Source organism: Ictidomys tridecemlineatus, chromosome 8 (genome assembly GCF_052094955.1).
Source record: "Ictidomys tridecemlineatus isolate mIctTri1 chromosome 8, mIctTri1.hap1, whole genome shotgun sequence".
Lineage (NCBI taxonomy): Eukaryota > Metazoa > Chordata > Mammalia > Rodentia > Sciuridae > Ictidomys > Ictidomys tridecemlineatus.
Window position 1 is genome coordinate 119,302,997 of NC_135484.1, and position 17,764 is coordinate 119,320,760.

A 17,764-nucleotide genomic window follows, 5' to 3' on the forward strand; every position below is an offset into this window, starting at 1 on the left:
GTGGTAAAGCATTCCTGGGTTCAATATCTAGCCCCCCAAAGTTAACAGAAATGTATATGGAAAAGTGGGATCTAATTTATACAGGAAAATACGCAAAGAAAAAAAGCAAACTGAATTCCTTAGCACACATACAAAAAAAAAAAGGCAGTAAACCACAGAATAGTTATCTTTTTGTACCATCCAGAGACCAAATAATCCATTCACTACTTGCTTTAAAATATTTTATTGAAATATTTCCAGTAAAATCATGTGCTTGTAAATGAGACAAAACATAAGCAAATACTCTCTAAAGGTAGGGTCCCAAAAATTCTAGCCAGTTATTTGTGCCTCGTAGCTGCCCAGTTTAATACAGGAAAGATGTTATATTCATAGAAACCGTCCAACATCAGAGCATCCTTTGTGTCAACAAAATCCTGAAATTTCACAAAAGGAACACATTAGAACCATGCAGGCAACTGGCAATAAAACCATGAAGCTGGATGGGAAGTTGCCACATGGGATGGAGGGGAAGAATTAAGTAGATCTGGTAGTTTTAAAGGTCATCATTACCCTCAGGGTGACAGCCAATGTGAATGACTCACCATAGTAACCAGGGAGAAAGGGTTGCTCTCCACTTGTCATGACAGCCTGAGGATGAAACAGCAGGAACCTAAGCATCCCAACAGTGTCACATGGGGTAGATTCCAAAGAGTTTTCAGTCTTCAGGTTAGCATAGAATCTCTGTGTAAGGGCACTGCCCTTAGCTGGGCTTGCAGAACTCTCATGCTAGAAAGACAGGACAACCATAAAGAACAAGCAGGCATTAACCAGGTGGTACATTCCTATAATCCAGAAAACTGGGAAGCTAAGGCAGGAAGATTCAAGGTAGGAGGCTAGCCTCAGTAGTTTAGCAAGATCCTGTCTCAAAACAAAACAGAAAGGGGCTGGGGCTGTAGCTCAGTGGCAGACCTAACAGGTATGAGGCACTAGGTTTAATCCTTAGCTCCATATAAAAATAAAGGCATGCTGTCCATCTACCCCCCCAAAAAAAGCAGCCTTCTCCAGAGACCCAAGTATCCAGTTCCCTAAATGAGTCAGAACTTATTTTTGACATCAGGACCAGCCTCAGAGACTCTAGTCTGTAAATTCATCATTCTCACTTAAGGAAGATCTGGATCAAGGGAAGCCATTCTGAGAGGGGATACAGTACATTCAAAGACAACAGTCCTAATATATAAGGACTTAAGGAATGAGTTGAGAAAGAGTACAAAAGAATACAGTTGAGAACAGCTCCACTTGGAGGACCCACATGAGCTCAAGTTTACAATAGAAATATTTTAGATTAGATGTGTTAACTGTACTTAAAAATACAGAGGGGGCCGTGCATGATGGCCCATGCCTGTAATCCCAGCTGCAGAGGCTGAGGCAGGATCGTGGGTTCAAAGCCAGCCTCAGCAATGGCGAAGCGGTAGGCAATTTAGTGAGATCCCGTCTCTAAATCAAATATATGAGAGGGATGTGGCTCAGTAGTCAAGGGCCCCTCAGTTCAATCTCTGGTACCCCTCCTCTCCCAAAAAAACCAGAGGTGATCACAAAGGAACAAGAATCACAAAAGAAATGTAAAACAAAAGTGGTCCCTGGAAAGTCACCACATGAAATATGGGCACTGTTGTACATGCTCATTAGGAAACTAACAGATGCCAACGCCCCATGAAAGCTGGGAAACAAAAGGGTTCAGAGGCATTTGGGACTCTTGCAGTTAATACTAACCTCTATTTAAGGATTACACACCAATGGACGTCTTAAAATCCCTAAATAAGGAAGTGAAACACAAAAAATTATAATTATTAAAAGGGTTCTTGGCCACCAACTTCCCCGAGCCCAGACATTGAGAATTCTGGCACGAGGGGTGTCAGCGCGCTGCGGTGATGGCATCAGCGACACGCTCAGAATCACCTGGAGTCATCATTACCCCCGTCCTCCCCCAAGGACCGCCAGCGACTCCAAATCTTGCAATTATTCGTACAACCAACCCACTTACCATCGCTGCGCTGAGGACCCGTCTGCGAGGATCAGGAGCCTGTGAAGAAATCAGTGAGTTAGCAAAAACCAGAGGGAATCCAGTCGAGTTTCCCCTGCCCAGGGCTGGGTCAGTTTTAAGCGTTGGCGTCACGCAGACATCAGAAACTCTAGTCTGTAATGGTATTCATCCCGCTCAGCCCAAGCCTACGGTCCCCTTTTCCCAGCAAGGCCCCCGCGTACCTGCAGGCGGGTTGCTACACCAAAGGTGTGCCCTGCGCCTTCCCGACACTGAACGCCAGGCTCCGCAGAAGACGCCACGCGGACCGAAGGGACTCATACTGTCACCAACCGGTCCACAGCACAAAGAGGTAGGCAAATGGAAGCCGGAGCTATTTATGCCTGCGTCGGGTCGGGGGCCTAACGGGCATAGCTGTCTTCTTACATGCCTGGCTCGAAGCGCGGCACTTTACCCATCGTTCGTCCAAAACGGAATAAAACAAAGTGAAAGAAAGGCCTTGAATGTAGGATTCGCAATCTTCGGAACAAACACGCAGGGATGTGTTACAAATTTTTACAAACAATAACAAAATGAGCAGGTGATCTGGCTGGCCAGACGGGAGAAAGTCCCTGGCCAGCAGGAGCCCGGGGGCTCGTCGGTCATTTTTTTTTTTTTTTAATATTTATTTTTTTAGTTTTCGGCGGACACAACATCTTTCTTTGTATGTGGTGCTGAGGATTGAACCTCGGCTGCACGCATGCCAGGCGAGCGCGCTACCACTTGAGCCACATCCCCAGCCCAGTCTTTTTAATTTTATAATCTTTTCTTTCTTCTTCTTTTTTTTTCCTTCTTTTTTTTAAGCACGGTATCGCTATTGTTGCCTAGTCTGTTTATACTGAATTCATGATCCTTCTCTGCCTCATCCTCTGGCGTATAGGTGTACGCCACCATTTCCAGCGAACCGTCTTCAAGCCGCTGAGACGCTGCCAGGACGCTCTGGACCCGTTAATGACTCTGGGACTTCTCGCGTTATAACCCTCGCCAGCTTTGGGTCGTGTCCACTCCATTCCAGGGGACTCACTCCTTCCAGCCAGCGAAATCTGAGTTTGTTCAGGCACATTAAGCTGCTGATGCTGCTTCTTTCTTTCTTTCTTTTTTCTTTTCTTTCTTTTTTTTTTTTTTGTTGGCTTTTAATCAACTTTATTGATATAATGGTGATTTTTAAAAAGATAATAGTCATGCAATAAACTACACGTTTAAAACCTTTTTTACCATCTGTACAGTTGAGTAATTATAAGTATATTCACGTTATTGTGCACAGAATCTCCAGAACTTTTTTATCTTCCCAAAAGTAAAACGTTGTGCCACTCAACAATTATTCCTCATTTCCCCTGTTATATGTGTTCGGTCTCTTTCCGCCCCCCCCCCCCCCAACTTATGGTTGAACCCACAGACGCTTTACCACAGAGCCACATCCCCAGCCCTTATTTTTTTTTAAATATTTATTTATTTATTTATTTTAGTTCTTGGGGGACACAACATCTTTGTTGGTATGTGGTGCTGAGGACCAAACCTGGGCCGCACTCATGCGCGGCAAGCACGCTACCGCTTGAGACACATCTCCAGCCCCTCCAGCCCTTATTTTTAAAAATTTATTATTATTATTATTATTTTGATACTGGGAATTGAACTCAGGGGCACTGGCCAGGGAATTTCCCCATCCCTCTTTTGTATTTGATTTAGAGACCAAGTCTCCTAGCACCTCGCCATTGCTGAGGCTGGCTTTGAACTTGCAATCCTCCTGCCTCAGCCTTCTGAGCTGCTGGGATTACTCGTGTGTCTAGCTACATGTTCTTTTTATAAGCAACGTTAGAATGAGAGTACCCTGAAAGTTGGTGGAAGTGTTCAGTGCCCTCTGAATAGTGCCTTATGTTTGGAGCTGGCCTGGGGGGAGGGGGGATTGAAAGTAAACCAAATTGGGGTGAGGTGGCAAGAGCAGGGACAGTTTTCTCCCCTCTTAGTGTTTTTCTCCCTCACAAATCTTAGGGAGCCACCAAGGCAGGAGAATCACAACCAGCCCAATCTAAAATAAAAAGGGCTGGGGTTGTAGCTCAGTGGTAGAGCATCCCTTAGTTTAATCCCCAGTACCCCAAACAAAACAACAAAAATAGAAATCTTTTTTTTTTTTTAGAGAGAGAGAACTTTTATTTCTTTTAGTTTTCGGCGAACACAACATCTTTGTATGTGGTGCTGAGGATCAAACCTGGGCCGCACGCATGCCAGCGCTACCCCTTGAGCCACATTCCCCAGCCCAAGAAATCTTCCTTAGGTATTTGCTCTTGGTCCTTAATCCACCAACTCATAAGTGTCATTGCAAATCCCACCTCCTAAAACCCCTCATTCCTCATTTATAAATGCACATAATGTTTGGTGTGGTGTTTTGGCACCTAAATTGCCTAGGCTGGCCTTGAACTTATTTCTACCTCAGCTTTCTGAGTAGTTGAGAAATTCTCTTTTTTAGCCCAATAAACTCGCTGGCGATTTCTCTATCTTGTACTTATTGCTGTTGCTGCCAGTGAGTTGCCTCTTTCAAGCCCTCAGACTCCAATTTACAGCAGAAAGCCTCTTACCAACAGGTGCTGCTCTTAGGACACCTTGCTGTACTCCTTAGTGATGCCCCTATCCTCCTAAAATAAAAATCAGGAACAGCCTCTGGTTTTCAGTGGTTTTTCTCAGCTTTGGCTACACATTAAAAAAAAAAAAAACCTGGACAACTTGAAATATATACTCTGCCTTGGCCCACTATTATATTTTCAAGTGGCCTAAGAAGCCTACAATCTGTTTTTCTTTTTCTTTCTTTCCTTTTAATAGTTTTGGTACTGGGGATTGAACTCAGGGTGTTTTATCTTTGAGCAACATACCTGGCCCTTTCAATTTTTTTTTTTTTTTTAAATTTTAAATGAGACAGAGTCTTGCTAATAGCTGAGGTTGGTACTGAATCTGTGATTCTCCTGTCTCAGTCTCCCACATTGCTGGGATTACAGCACCATTTTTTTTTCTTTCTCCCCAATTTGATTCTTTTTTTTTTTGGTACTAGGGATTGAACTCAGGGGCACTCAACCACTGAACCACATCCTCAAGCCTATCTTGTATTTTATTTAGAGACAGGGTCTCACTGGGTTGCTTAGCACCTAGCCATTTCTGAGGCTGGCTTTGAACTCATGATCCTCCTACCTCAGCCTTCCCAACCACTGGGATTACAGGCCTGCAGCACTGTTTTGGGCTCATTCTATTTTTAAAAAATATTTTATTAGTTGTTGGTGGCCTTATTTTTATGTGGTGCTGAGAATTGAACCCAGTGTCTCACAGGTGCTAGGCAAGCTCTCTACCACTGAGCCACAACCTCAGGCCCTCATTCTATTTTTATGATGCTAGGAATTGATTGCAGGCATTGTACATGCCAGACAAGCCTCTACCATTAAGCTATATCCTAAGCCCCCAAATGATTTTCTTATACCACTAGAGTGGAGAACGATGGTTCTAATGGCTTGAAGATAAAGGATTTTTTCCCTCTACTGCTTGTTAAAAAAAAAGGGGGGAGGGTGGGTAGAAACCCCAATTCCAGCTGCTACAATAGTGACACTGCATTTCCCATATGCTGAGTCAGCGGTTATTATTATTATAGCCCACCTTTCTTGCAAGCAAAACAAGCCTTTGAGAACTGGTCCAGGGCTGGGGATATAACTTAGTTGGTAAAGTGCTTCCTTCATACTCACCAGGCCTTAGGTTCAATTCCCAGCACCATACACACACAAAAAAAATTGGTCCAGAAACCAAACTATTTTCCTTTTCCTTGACAAGCTTCCAAGAAAGCATTCTATATTGATACTTTTAGAACATTTTATTTTCCCACAGGGTAAGGACTGTATGAAAGGTTTATCATGGAATGCCAGTCTGTTGCTGGATGCAGTGGTATACAAGTGTAATTCAGTGACTTGAAAGGCTGAGACAGGAGGATCCCAAGTTCAAAACTAGCCTCCATAACTTAGGGAGGCCCAAAATAACTTAGTGAGACCCTGTCTCCAGAAAAAAAAAAAATACTGGTGATGTGGCTCAATGGTTAAGCACCCCCGAGTTCAATCCCCCCAACACCAAAAAAGAAAAAAAAAAGTAATGCAAATCTTGCTAATCTGTTCAATTCCAAACTGTCAGTTTGAGGATGATGAGATTCCAAGATTAAAGGAGGTTAATGACACCTAACTGCTACAGCAGGAAGAATCCTAAGGGAAGAGAATCAGGAGGATGAGGAAAGCCCACTATCAACTTGATTTTTCCCAGCTCTACGCTGTGCAGCATTTAAAAATATATACATTTTTACTTGTAGATGGACAAAATATTTTTACGTGAAGCTGACACTCAAACTAGGCAAGTGCTCTATTACTGAGCTACAAAGCCCCCTTTATACCAATTTTCTTCATCTCTTTCGTCATAATTAAATCTATTTTACACTGCTATTGCTCAAGACTACTGATTGTGATGAGCTGAGGTTGTGGCTCAGTGGTAGAGTGCCTAGCATGTGTGAGGCACTGGGTTTGATCCCAGGCACCAGATTTTAAAAAGCAAAGAAAAAAAAAAGACTACCAGATTACTAAATCTAGGGTAAAACCATCACCAAAAAGGAATATTATGCAAGGGGATCCAGGAGGTGGGGGGGGAAATTTTAGTTCTAAAACCATCATCTATTACTCTCTGATCATAGCCTAGATTCAGCTGAAGTGACTAGCTCCACATACTAAACTGTGAAAAAATAACTTTAAAATACCTAACGTAGAACTTTGGGGCTTTGGCTGGGCAGTAGGGCGCTCATCTAGCATGTAAGAGGCCCTGGGTTCAATGATCCTCAGCACCAAATAAAATAAATAAACAAAACAAGGGTATTGTGTTCAATTCCAGCTAAAAAATAAATATTAAAAAAAAAAAAAAAAACTAATGTAGACAGTGGTGGTAGGAAGACCAGAGGGTGAACACAAAGGATCTAGGTATGGTGTATATTATCTCTCTCCTCCATAATCCAAATTGGTTAATTTGGATCTAGGGTGATCATGGCTGAAAATGTTGTTTGTCTATTTGCATTTCTGTGCAAAATGATGTTAGAACTTTGAAGCGAGGCCATTTATACAAAATAGTTCAGGAGGAAGCTACCAATGCTAACAATCTACAGAAATGGTGCTTGGTTATCCAGTTGGGATTTCAGAGCCAGAGTTGAACTTGCAACTCATTGTTGATGTTTGTCCACAGCTGTCACCTACATCAAAGTCTGGATAGCAGGTAAGACAGCAATGAAATGTGACGCTTCGGATTTAGAATAAGCACAGATGAGCCCTTTGGACAGTGCCTTTCTCCATTTCCAGTTATTAACCCATACCAATCTTTCATCCCACAAAACCCTATTTACCCATAAAATAAATCCCACTTGCATGGAAATGAGTACCTGACAAATTTTTTTTTTCTCCCCATATATAAATTCTAACAAAAGTGTCCAGAATCATGACTCCTATGTGTCCCTCTCCTTCAGTACTGCTGTCCTGGTCTTCACGTATCTATAGAATTCACACATACAAAGAATGCATTTTTTCCTCCACAAATACAAACAGGCAAGCACAGTTCTAAAAATTTTATTTTTCATCCTTTAGTTATAAAAAAAAATTTCCCTGATCTTGCAGCATTGCAAAGCAAAAACTGTAACACAGGGTGGCAGTGTTGATATGAAGACAAGAAAAAAGAGGAAAAACATCCTCACAGTGTTAACTTACATTAAACCTAAAGAACACATGGCTTACACCACAAAAATATAATGACATTCAGCTATAGTTACCTTCCAGATACAACAGTCACTTTAGAAAAAAGTCAGCAGCAGAAAACTGAAGTTGGATAATAACAGAGGGCAAACAGCAAAGCCCTGGAGTCCCAACAGTGGGTCTCAACGACAGGAAAAACATGGAGGGAGGGAAGAAGGAAAGACCTCTAATCCACCTCCTCAATGGTGGGGCCCGATCCAGAGCCCCCTTTGGGGGCCTGAGCTCCAAAGCCTCCAGCCCCGGGGCCACCCGCACCCTGGTACAGTCCACTGATGATGGGGTTACACACCTGCTCCAGCTCCTTCCTCTTGTGCTCAAATTCATCCTTCTCGGCCAGGGTGTTGGCGTCCAGCCAGGAAAGGACCTCCTGGCACTTGTCCAGCACCTTCTTCTTGTCGGCCTCGCTGATCTTGCCCTTGAGCCCCTCGTCCTCCACGGCGCTCTTCATGTTGAAGGCGTAGGACTCCAGGGCGTTCTTGGCAGACACCCTCTCGCGCTGCACCTCGTCCTCGGCCTTGTACTTCTCTGCCTCCTGCACCATGCGCTCGATCTCCTCCTTGCTCAGGCGGCCCTTGTCATTGGTGATGGTGATCTTGTTGGCCTTGCCCGTGCTCTTGTCGGTGGCCGTGACGTTCAGGATGCCGTTGGCGTCGATGTCAAAGGTCACCTCGATCTGGGGCACGCCCCTGGGGGCAGGGGGGATGCCGCTCAGCTCGAAGCGCCCCAGCAGGTTGTTGTCTCGCGTCATGGCCCGCTCGCCCTCGTACACCTGGATCAACACCCCGGGCTGGTTGTCCGAGTACGTGGTGAAGATCTGCGTCTGCTTGGTGGGGATGGTGGAGTTGCGCTTGATCAGGGCGGTCATCACGCCCCCGGCCGTCTCCAGCCCCAGCGACAGGGGCGCCACGTCCAGCAGCAGCAGGTCCTGCACGTTCTCTGACTTGTCCCCCATCAGGATGGCGGCCTGCACCGCCGCCCCGTAGGCCACCGCCTCATCAGGGTTGATGCTCTTATTGAGGTCGCGGCCGTTGAAGAAGTCTTGCAGCAGCTTCTGCACCTTGGGGATGCGGGTGGAGCCGCCCACCAGCACCAGGTCGTGGATCTGCGCCTTGTCCAGCTTGGCATCGCGCAGGGCCTTCTCCACCGGCTCCAGGGTGCCACGGAACAGGTCGGAGCACAGCTCCTCGAACCTCGCCCTGGTGATGGACGTGTAGAAGTCGATGCCCTCGAACAGGGAGTCGATCTCCAGGCTGGCCTGCGTGCTGGACGACAGGGTCCTCTTGGCCCTCTCGCAGGCGGTGCGCAGCCGCCTCACAGCTCGCTTGTTCTGGCTGATGTCCTTCTTGTGTTTCCTCTTGAACTCCTCCACGAAGTGGTTCACCAGCCGGTTGTCGAAGTCCTCCCCGCCCAGGTGCGTGTCGCCGGCAGTGGCCTTCACCTCGAAGATGCCGTCGTCGATCGTCAGGATGGACACGTCGAAGGTGCCCCCGCCCAGGTCAAAGATGAGCACGTTGCGCTCCCCCTTGCCCGTGCGGTCCAGGCCGTAGGCGATGGCGGCCGCCGTGGGCTCGTTGATGATCCTCAGCACGTTGAGCCCGGCGATCACGCCCGCGTCCTTGGTGGCCTGGCGCTGCGAGTCGTTGAAGTAGGCCGGCACGGTGATCACCGCGTTGGTCACCGGGTAGCCCAGGTACGCCTCGGCGATCTCCTTCATCTTGGTCAGCACCATGGAAGAGATCTCCTCCGGGTAGAACGCTTTGCTCTCGCCCTTGTAGCTCACCTGCACCTTGGGCTTGTCGCCGTCGTTGATCACCTGGAAGGGCCAGTGCTTCATGTCCGACTGCACCACCGGGTCGCCGAACTTGCGGCCGATCAGCCGCTTCGCGTCGAACACCGTGTTCTGCGGGTTCAGCGCCACCTGGTTCTTGGCGGCATCGCCGATGAGCCGCTCGGTGTCCGTGAAGGCCACGTAGCTGGGGGTGGTGCGGTTGCCCTGGTCGTTGGCGATGATCTCCACCTTGCCGTGCTGGAACACCCCCACGCAAGAGTAGGTGGTGCCCAGGTCGATGCCGATCGCCGTGGCTTTGGCCATGTCGGTGCCCCGCTCTCTGGGATCTAAGCTGAGCTTCTGGCTGCCGTGGGGGGACGCGACCCGCGAAGAAAAGCTCGGTCCTGGATGAAAGTCGAAAGCCGACTGCTCGGGTGTGCGCTCAGGGAAAGCTGAAAAGCCGCCTATGCCAGCTGCTGCTGAGGCTCGCCGTTCCTCAGCCAGCCTCCCGCTGGGGCTTTATATGTTGCCATGGAGCCCCGCCTGCTCCCTCCTGGGCCAATCGCGGTGCCAGATGAGGCCGTCGGGACCGGAATGTTCCAGGGGTTTCTCCTGGCGTTCCGCCCCTGTCCTCCCAGGACCAATCAGAGGCGAGGGTGCCGCCCCTCCCCAGAACTCTCCAGACGCTTCTGGGGTTCACTGGAGGGGATCGGGAGCCCGGAGGGGAGGGCGAGTGCGGAGGGAGGAGGGAGGTTGTTGTCGCCTCCGTTTCCATGGCTTTGCTGGCGGCCAGCCCCTTAGAGTGAAATGACCGCAAGGGCCAGCTTTAGGCTTGGGTTGTAGGGCCGTGAGTGGCTGGTGGGAATCAGACGAGTTCTGGGTGTTTAAGGAAGGAATAAAGTCTCTCCACGGGACACCCAGGACACAGAAAGTCGCGGAGGTTTTAAGGAGGCGGGGTAATGGTGGACCAAAGAGACTGACTTGGCTGCGGGTGGGAATGATGGATGGGCCAGAGGGCCTGCGCTGCCTGAGGAATGCTTGGCTCCCGCGCCAATCATAGGTTTAAAATGGGAGGGATTGAAGTAGGTCTCGGTGTTTCTCTCCGTCTGCCTCATCATTTTTTACCTATGCGAATGGAGTATCTTCTGATAGTGTGGGCGGCTTTGGATTCTGAAGAGAATAGTAGTGGTTTAAAAACATGGTGGTTAGAATGAGACAGTTCTCCGAATCTGAGGAAGGAAGTCTAGGGAGACCTGGGTGAGGCTGTGGTGCAAGCAGAGCTGGATTGGCCGCGCCCAGGGACCGGGGACCCATTTTGCCTCAGATTACAATCTGCTTTAGTAAGAAAAAAAAATTTATTTTTTTAGTGGAATGTGGACTGGCTTTAAAGACTCTTGATCATCTCTTTCCCTCACGGAGTTCCAGCCACTCTCGCTCTCCTTTCTGCCTTGTCCTTAATTCCTGGTTCAGTCCCTGATGGTGGAGGTTAACCTCCACGTTCTGAGTTTGATATTCTGCCTGTACCCACAATTCCTAGACTGTTCACCACTTTCAGAGTAAATGTGACAGGGTGGTGAACCTTCACGGAAGGGGTTAGGGATGTTCTCTCTTCTTTAAAGGCATCAAAAATTTGTTTGAAGATAATAGTGGTTGGAACCCACATTCTAATTTATCTAGTTAAGTTTTTTATCCTAGATACCAACTTCCTGCACTTCTGTTTTGAGTAAAATTATATTTGATAATGTGGGTTTTTTTTTTTGTGTGTGTGTGTGTGTGTGTTTACTGGGGATTGAACGCAGGGGCACTCTTACCACTGGTAAACTGCCCCAGCCGTTTTTTATTTTTTCAATATTTATTTATTTATTTGTTTGTTTATTTATTTATTTATTTAGTGATGCTGGGGATTGAACCCAGAGTCTTGTGCATGCCAGGCAAGCACTCTATCAACTGAGCTATATCCCAGTCCCTATTTTTAAATTTTTGAGACAGGGTCTCCTTAGGTTGCTCACGAGTGGCCTTAACTTTCAATCCTTCTTATGCAGCCTCCCAGATCGCTGGGATTACAGGCATGCCCCACCACACTGGCTACATTTGTTAATTTATTTTTTTCTTCATCTATTTTAGGGAGGAAAGACCCCTCCATAGTGCCTGAAATGAAAATGTGAGGGCCATTTAAACATTGAATTAATTAATCCATGGATGAAAACACTTAATTGCAATACTCATATGTCCTGAGCATAGGTGGGAGGATGCAGTTTTATTTGCTTGATATCAGGGACTGAACTCAGGGTGCTTAACCATTGAACTACATCTCCTTTTTTTTTTTTTTTAATTTTTAAGACAGGGTCTCACAGAGTTGTTAAGGTCCTGGCTAAATTGCTGAGGCCACCTCAAATTTGCAATCCCCCAGTCTCAGCCTCCCAAATTGCTGGGAATACAGGCCACTACACCCAACTCAGAGGAGGCAATTTTTTTTTTTTTAAACCTGGATTTTTTTTAAAATTTTTTAGTTATCTGCGGACACAACATCTTTGTTTTGTATGTGATGCTGGGGATGGAACCCGGGCTGCACGAATTCCAGGCGAACGCGCTACCGCTCGAGCCACATCCCCAGCCCCGAGGAGGCAATTTTTAATGAAGGATTTTGAACAGTGCTTCATATGGATAGGGACACAAACACACATACCTGTGCACTGTCTAAACATCTTCCTGGAATCAAGCATAGTTATTTTTTTCTTCAATTTGCTGATCTAAACTGATGTTGCAAAGAGATTGCTTCTGTGTGTGTGTGCGTGTGTAGGTAGACAAACTACTTTTACATTCAGATGCAGTTCTCTAATGAATCACCTCCTTAATCCAGTCAAACTGGTCAAACTTCAGGGATTTTCCATTACTCTCTCCAACTCTGGCAGGAGTTCCATTTTAACTGCCCAAAGTGTATCAACATGTCCAGAGATACTCAAGACTTGCTCCTACCTTCTGGAAGGAAGCCTCATTGCCATTGGTTGTTACCACTGGCAGTTTCTAGATTCACTTCTTCCCTCCAAATTTGCAATTCAGGGGCTGATAGAGTGCTTGCCTAGTGAGGTAGTGGTGTGGTGTTGGACTCCTGTAATCCCAGAGACTTGGGAGGCCAAAGCTAGAGATCACCAAGTTTGAAGGCCAGCCTCAGCAACTTAGTGAGACCCTATCTCAAAACACTAAATTAATTAATTAATTAATTAATTAATTAAAAGGGTGGGGAATGTAGCTCAGGGATAAGGTATCCCTGAGTTCAATCTGCAGTACTTCAAAATAGAATACTTCTCTATTGGCTTGAAGAAAAGAACATCACTGTCGCCACTGTCTGGCAGGTGGACATGGTGATAAATTCCCTAATCTGGCTTCTGCTGGGGTAGCAGAAACAGATTCATTGGAAATACTGTCTTTCATGAATCAGAAAATAAGCTACACACTGTGGTCAGAGTCTACTGTATTATAGTTGACCTACCTTTTTAATTTTTTTTTTTTTTTTTGGTCCTGGCGATTGAATCCTGGGGTGCTTTTACTGCAGTTATACCCTCAGTCCTTTTTATATTTAATTTTAAAACAGAGTCTTTCTAAGTTGTAGTCAATCTACCTTTTGAGTCATGTTTCTCTGTGGACTGGTCTGGAAACCAACTATTTAGTTTTGGTGCTGGACATGGAACCATGGCCTTGTGCACACTAAGCACACATTCTACTAACTAAGCCATGCCCTTAGCTCTTCCTTGTCCATTTCCTGATAGGAAATGCTATGTAGGATGACTATAAGAACCTCAGAAGATTGGAGCCATATGGCACCAAAAACCAAAAATAACATACACACATGCACAAACAATAGACGTTTCATTAATTTTGGAATCAGGTTTTTATTGGTTTCCATGTTTGGAAGGAACAGGGCTCAGTATTCCAAAGTGGAAGGCTGTTAGGTACTTTTTTTGGGGGGAGGGGGTGCGGGGAGTAGTCGGGGCATGAACTCAGGAGCACTGAGCCAAATTCCCAGCCCTATTTTGTATTTGATTTAGAGACAGGGTCTCACTGAGTTACTTATCACCTCGAGTTTGCTGAGGCTGGCTTTGAACTCACAATCTTCCTGCCTCAGCCTCCTTCTCCATTTACAGTGGAGAAGATTCCGTCTCCATTTACAGTGCAAGATCTTCTTGAACTGCTGGGATTACTGGCATGCACCATTGCACCCATCTTGTTAGGTGCTTTTAAGGGGAGAGATTAAGAATCCTAGCTGGGGCTGGGGTTGTAGCTCAGTGATAGAGTGCTTGCCTAACACATATAAGGTAGTGGTTTTAATTCTCAGCACCACATATAAATAAATTAAGGTCCATGAACAACTGAAAAAAAAATAAAATAAATGCTGGCTGCCATAGCATTAAATGAGGAGGGAGAGAGCCTTCTTCAGCCTGATGCTGCAAAATCTTTTTTTCTTTCTCTTTCCTTTTTCTTATAGTTTCTCAAACTGCACTGTTTTCTCCTCAATGCTATTGATTTTAAAAGATGGTATAATTCTACCTATATCCAGAAGAGACAACTGATAATGAAATCTAGAGTTAGGCACATTTGTTTTAAAATATTTTTTTAGTTGTAGATGAACACAATACCACAATGCCAGGCAAGCACTCTATCAACTGATATATATATATTTCTAGCCTGAAACTCCCCTCCTGCCTGCCCTATGCCTTTATTTTATTTATTTATTTTTATGTGGTGCTGAGGATCAAACCTAGTGCCTCATACATGCTAGGCAAGTGTCCTACCACTGAGCCACAACCCCAGTCCCAAGAGTTAGGCATTCTTAACAACCTAAGGCTTCAATAATATGGGAAGAGATTTTCAGCCTCATGGGGATGGGGAGGAGGGTACAAAACCTCTGGGAAGGGAAAGACTGGGCTTGTGTCTGGATTCTACTTTTGTTCAGGTTTCCTTTTCTTTTTTAAAAAAACAAAATACTTGAAGTTGACTAAATAACATAAATTTCTCTATGCTCATCTCTAAAACAAAGTATCTATTTCATAGGATGGTGATATTGAGTAACAGGAACACATTTTAGTGACTGTTACATAGTAGATGCTCAGAAGTTTGCTCCCTTCTCCCTTATTTTTTCCTGGGGGCTCCATATCCTCAGGTCAGACTTCCTAGTCTTTTTTTTTTTTTTTTAAGTTTCTACTTTTAGATGGACACAATACCTTTATTTTATTTATTTATTTTTACATGATGAGATGGAACCCAGGGCCTCACACATACTAGGCAAGTGCTCTACCACTGAGCTACAGCCCCTTCCTAATTATTCTTATTGAGGTGCTTACAAGGTTGGAGATTACTACCAGGACTATAGCATTATTTTCATGGCATTAGTGGGGACTGAACCCAGGGCTTCTTCATGCTAGGGAGGCACTCTGCCACTGAGCTACTTCCCCAGCCCTATGTCATTACTTTCTGCTTAATGGAAGTACAGATTCAAGATCTTTTTTTTTTTTTTTTTTTTTTTCTGGTACCGAGGATTGAACCCAGGGGTGCTTAACCACTGAGACACATCCCCAGCCCCTTTTTATATTTTGTTTGGAGACAGGGTCTCATGAGATGCTAAATGTCTCACTAAATATCTGAGGCTGGCTTGAACTCACAATCCTCCTGCCTTAGCCTCCGGAGCAGCTGGGATTACAGGCATGCTTCCTTGCACCCGCGCCCCCCCCCCCCCAAGCTCTTTAGTCACAAGCCATTCAGTTAAACCTTTTCATTTTCAAAAAATGGGCACAAAAGATCAAAGCAGGTCAATTGTACTCCTTCTTATACAGGAGTATAATCTGATCTTTTTGTTTTCCCAAAAGAGGAAACAAATGGACACAGAACCAAAAAATGAGTAGATGGCAGGCCTGTGTGAGCATTAGGGACACCATGGGTATGTGACCAGCCTGAAACTCCCCTCCTGCCTGCCCTATGCCTTTTGGGGCCATTCCCCACACCATCAGCTCCAGTCTTCTTGACCTTCCAGCTTCTTCCAGCCCCTCCTCCCTGTTTCTCCCTGTTTCTGACTGCTTAGTCAGAAATAGGGAAAAGGAGGGGGGAGCCTTATTGCCGTGCCAAGCCTGGCACATAGTTCTCGGAATCTTCTGGATATTAAATGTAGAGTTCTGACTAAGCTTGATGTTCTAGGGCGGGGTTGAGGGGTAGGGAGCAGTTTGTTTGTTGAGGAGTGTTCCTAAGAATAACAACAGGGCGGTCCCCGCTTTGAGATCAGAAAACTCGAGACAGGTCTGAGCATAGTCAGAGCTAGGGCAAAAGGCGCCCGCGCCTGACGTCCCGAGAAAACAACGGGAGGAGCGGGCGGGGCGGTCGCCGGGGTCGTGAGGGTCGCTGGGCCTCCTGGCCAGTGCCTGCAATTTCCGAGTCCCCGTCCCCATCCCCACCCCAACCAGGGTTAAGGAGAGACCTTTAAGAGTTTTTCTCATACTGCTAGAGAACTTTTTGTTTGTTTTGAGACGGAGTCTCGCTGAGTGGCCCAGGTGGGCTCGGAACTCCCAGGCTAGAGCCACCCTTAGTCCCTCTGCCACCCGAGTGGCTGCGACCACTAATTTATCAGGCGGAAATTTGGGAAACTTTCCTAACTTTTACTCAACCAGATGAATTAGGCGGCCAGAGGCGAGAAAACAATGTCCCCCACCGTTAAAGCTTGTTTAGGTGTGGGCGAGGACTGGCGACCAACGGTTGCGGCGAGGATGGGATCTGTGGGCTGCTGGTGCCGCCACCTCACCGCCTCCCCAGGGGATCCAAGACTCTCGGGAGTGTTTCCCGGTGTCCCGGCTCCTGGACTGCCTCACGCTGTTCCCCGGCTCCATCCCTCCCTAGCTCTCTCCGGCAGAACTTGATCTGGCCGATGAGGGGCGGGCTTGCCTCAGCGTCCAGAATCGCCCGGCTGCCACCCCTTAACGTCCATTTAAATACCAAGTGCAAGGAAAGGGAGAAGGTTTGGTGGGCTTGCTCTTTCAGACTGGTGGACTGATGTGGAGAGTTAGTTTCTTATTCCTCGCTCGCTCGCTCGCTCCCTTAAAATCGGCAATACTGGTTTCTAGCCTTAAATAACTTTAACTCCATCTCCTCTTTTATTAAAAACCCTGTACCTGCCCACTTTTTTCCACCTTTGTAAAAAATGATTGTTTTCTTTGGTATCCTTTCTTCATCTTTGGAGGGTGTCAGAACCTTGGTTCTAAGACCAGGAATAACAGCAAATGTATGTTGCCAGTAAAGCATACCCTGGGTTCAAATGCCCGGGTGTTTTCTGAGGCCCATAGGAAAGCAGGACGTGATTATAATCGGGGAGGATACTTGATTTTAATAGCAATGTTTTTATTTTATTTAATTTGTGGTGCTGGGGATCAAACCCAGGGCCTTGTGCATGTAGGGCAAGCACCCTGCCAACTGAGCTATATCCCCAGCCCAGGTACTGATTTTGAAAATTCTTTCCACACCTACAGTTATTTTTCCTGATAAACCTCTCCTCCATCAAAGTACCTTTGATGCCCCAAATATCACTTCTTCCATATATAGTACTTCATTCTCTTTATTAATTCTGCAATTCTTCCAGCCTGATTTCCTTGAGGTTATAAAGTGAACATTTCAAAGTATTCGTTGCTAGAGTATGCAGGCAGGCAATAACTTATTGTTTTAATTAAGCATCTGCAAATAACCTTGATTGATTTGGCCATTGGAAGCTCTTATTTTCTCCATTAATGTTGTTTCTGAAGATTTCTCTTATCAAACTGGGATTTATAGGTAGGTCCTTCCCTCACCGCCTGCCCCCATCCTGCTCACCCTTTCCTCAATATAGGGATAATGGTGTTTAGAGGGCCACTTGTCTAGAGATAATGATCATAAATGCCACTCCAGGTCTAGGAAGAAAGACTGTCCTATAATAAATCCATATTTCCATGAAGATTGATTTACATTTTGCTGCAGTTTAGCTATCATGAGGTTTAAATGTCTCTATTGGCTGGCTGGAAACCTAAGCATCTCTGAAAGATTCCTTCTCCATTTACAGTGCAAGATCTTCCTGCATATGTCTTTTTCATAATACTGGATTTTCTTTAAAGCCACTATTTAGTAAAAGGA

General features: G+C 45.9%; 1 protein-coding gene and 2 non-coding genes across 3 annotated transcripts; all 3 read right to left on the reverse strand.

Moving 5' to 3' along the window:
• Nucleotides 1-207: 207 nt before the first annotated feature.
• Nucleotides 208-10,132, reverse strand: LOC101955638 (heat shock 70 kDa protein 1). The gene is made up of 5 exons (XM_078020269.1): nt 2,242-10,132; nt 2,021-2,059; nt 1,750-1,790; nt 582-765; nt 208-413 (listed from the first exon to the last, which is right to left on the reverse strand). Exon 1 carries the CDS (start codon nt 9,947-9,949, stop codon nt 8,024-8,026), a length of 1,926 nt encoding a protein of 641 aa, XP_077876395.1. The 5' UTR covers nt 9,950-10,132; the 3' UTR covers nt 208-413; nt 582-765; nt 1,750-1,790; nt 2,021-2,059; nt 2,242-8,023.
• LOC120889369 (small nucleolar RNA SNORD52) lies at nt 1,071-1,137 on the reverse strand. The gene has a single exon (XR_005733277.2). It is a non-coding gene; the product is annotated as a small nucleolar RNA SNORD52 (small nucleolar RNA).
• On the reverse strand, nt 1,890-1,952 carry LOC120889373 (small nucleolar RNA SNORD48). The gene has a single exon (XR_005733280.1). It is a non-coding gene; the product is annotated as a small nucleolar RNA SNORD48 (small nucleolar RNA).
• Nucleotides 10,133-17,764: the final 7,632 nt, after the last annotated feature.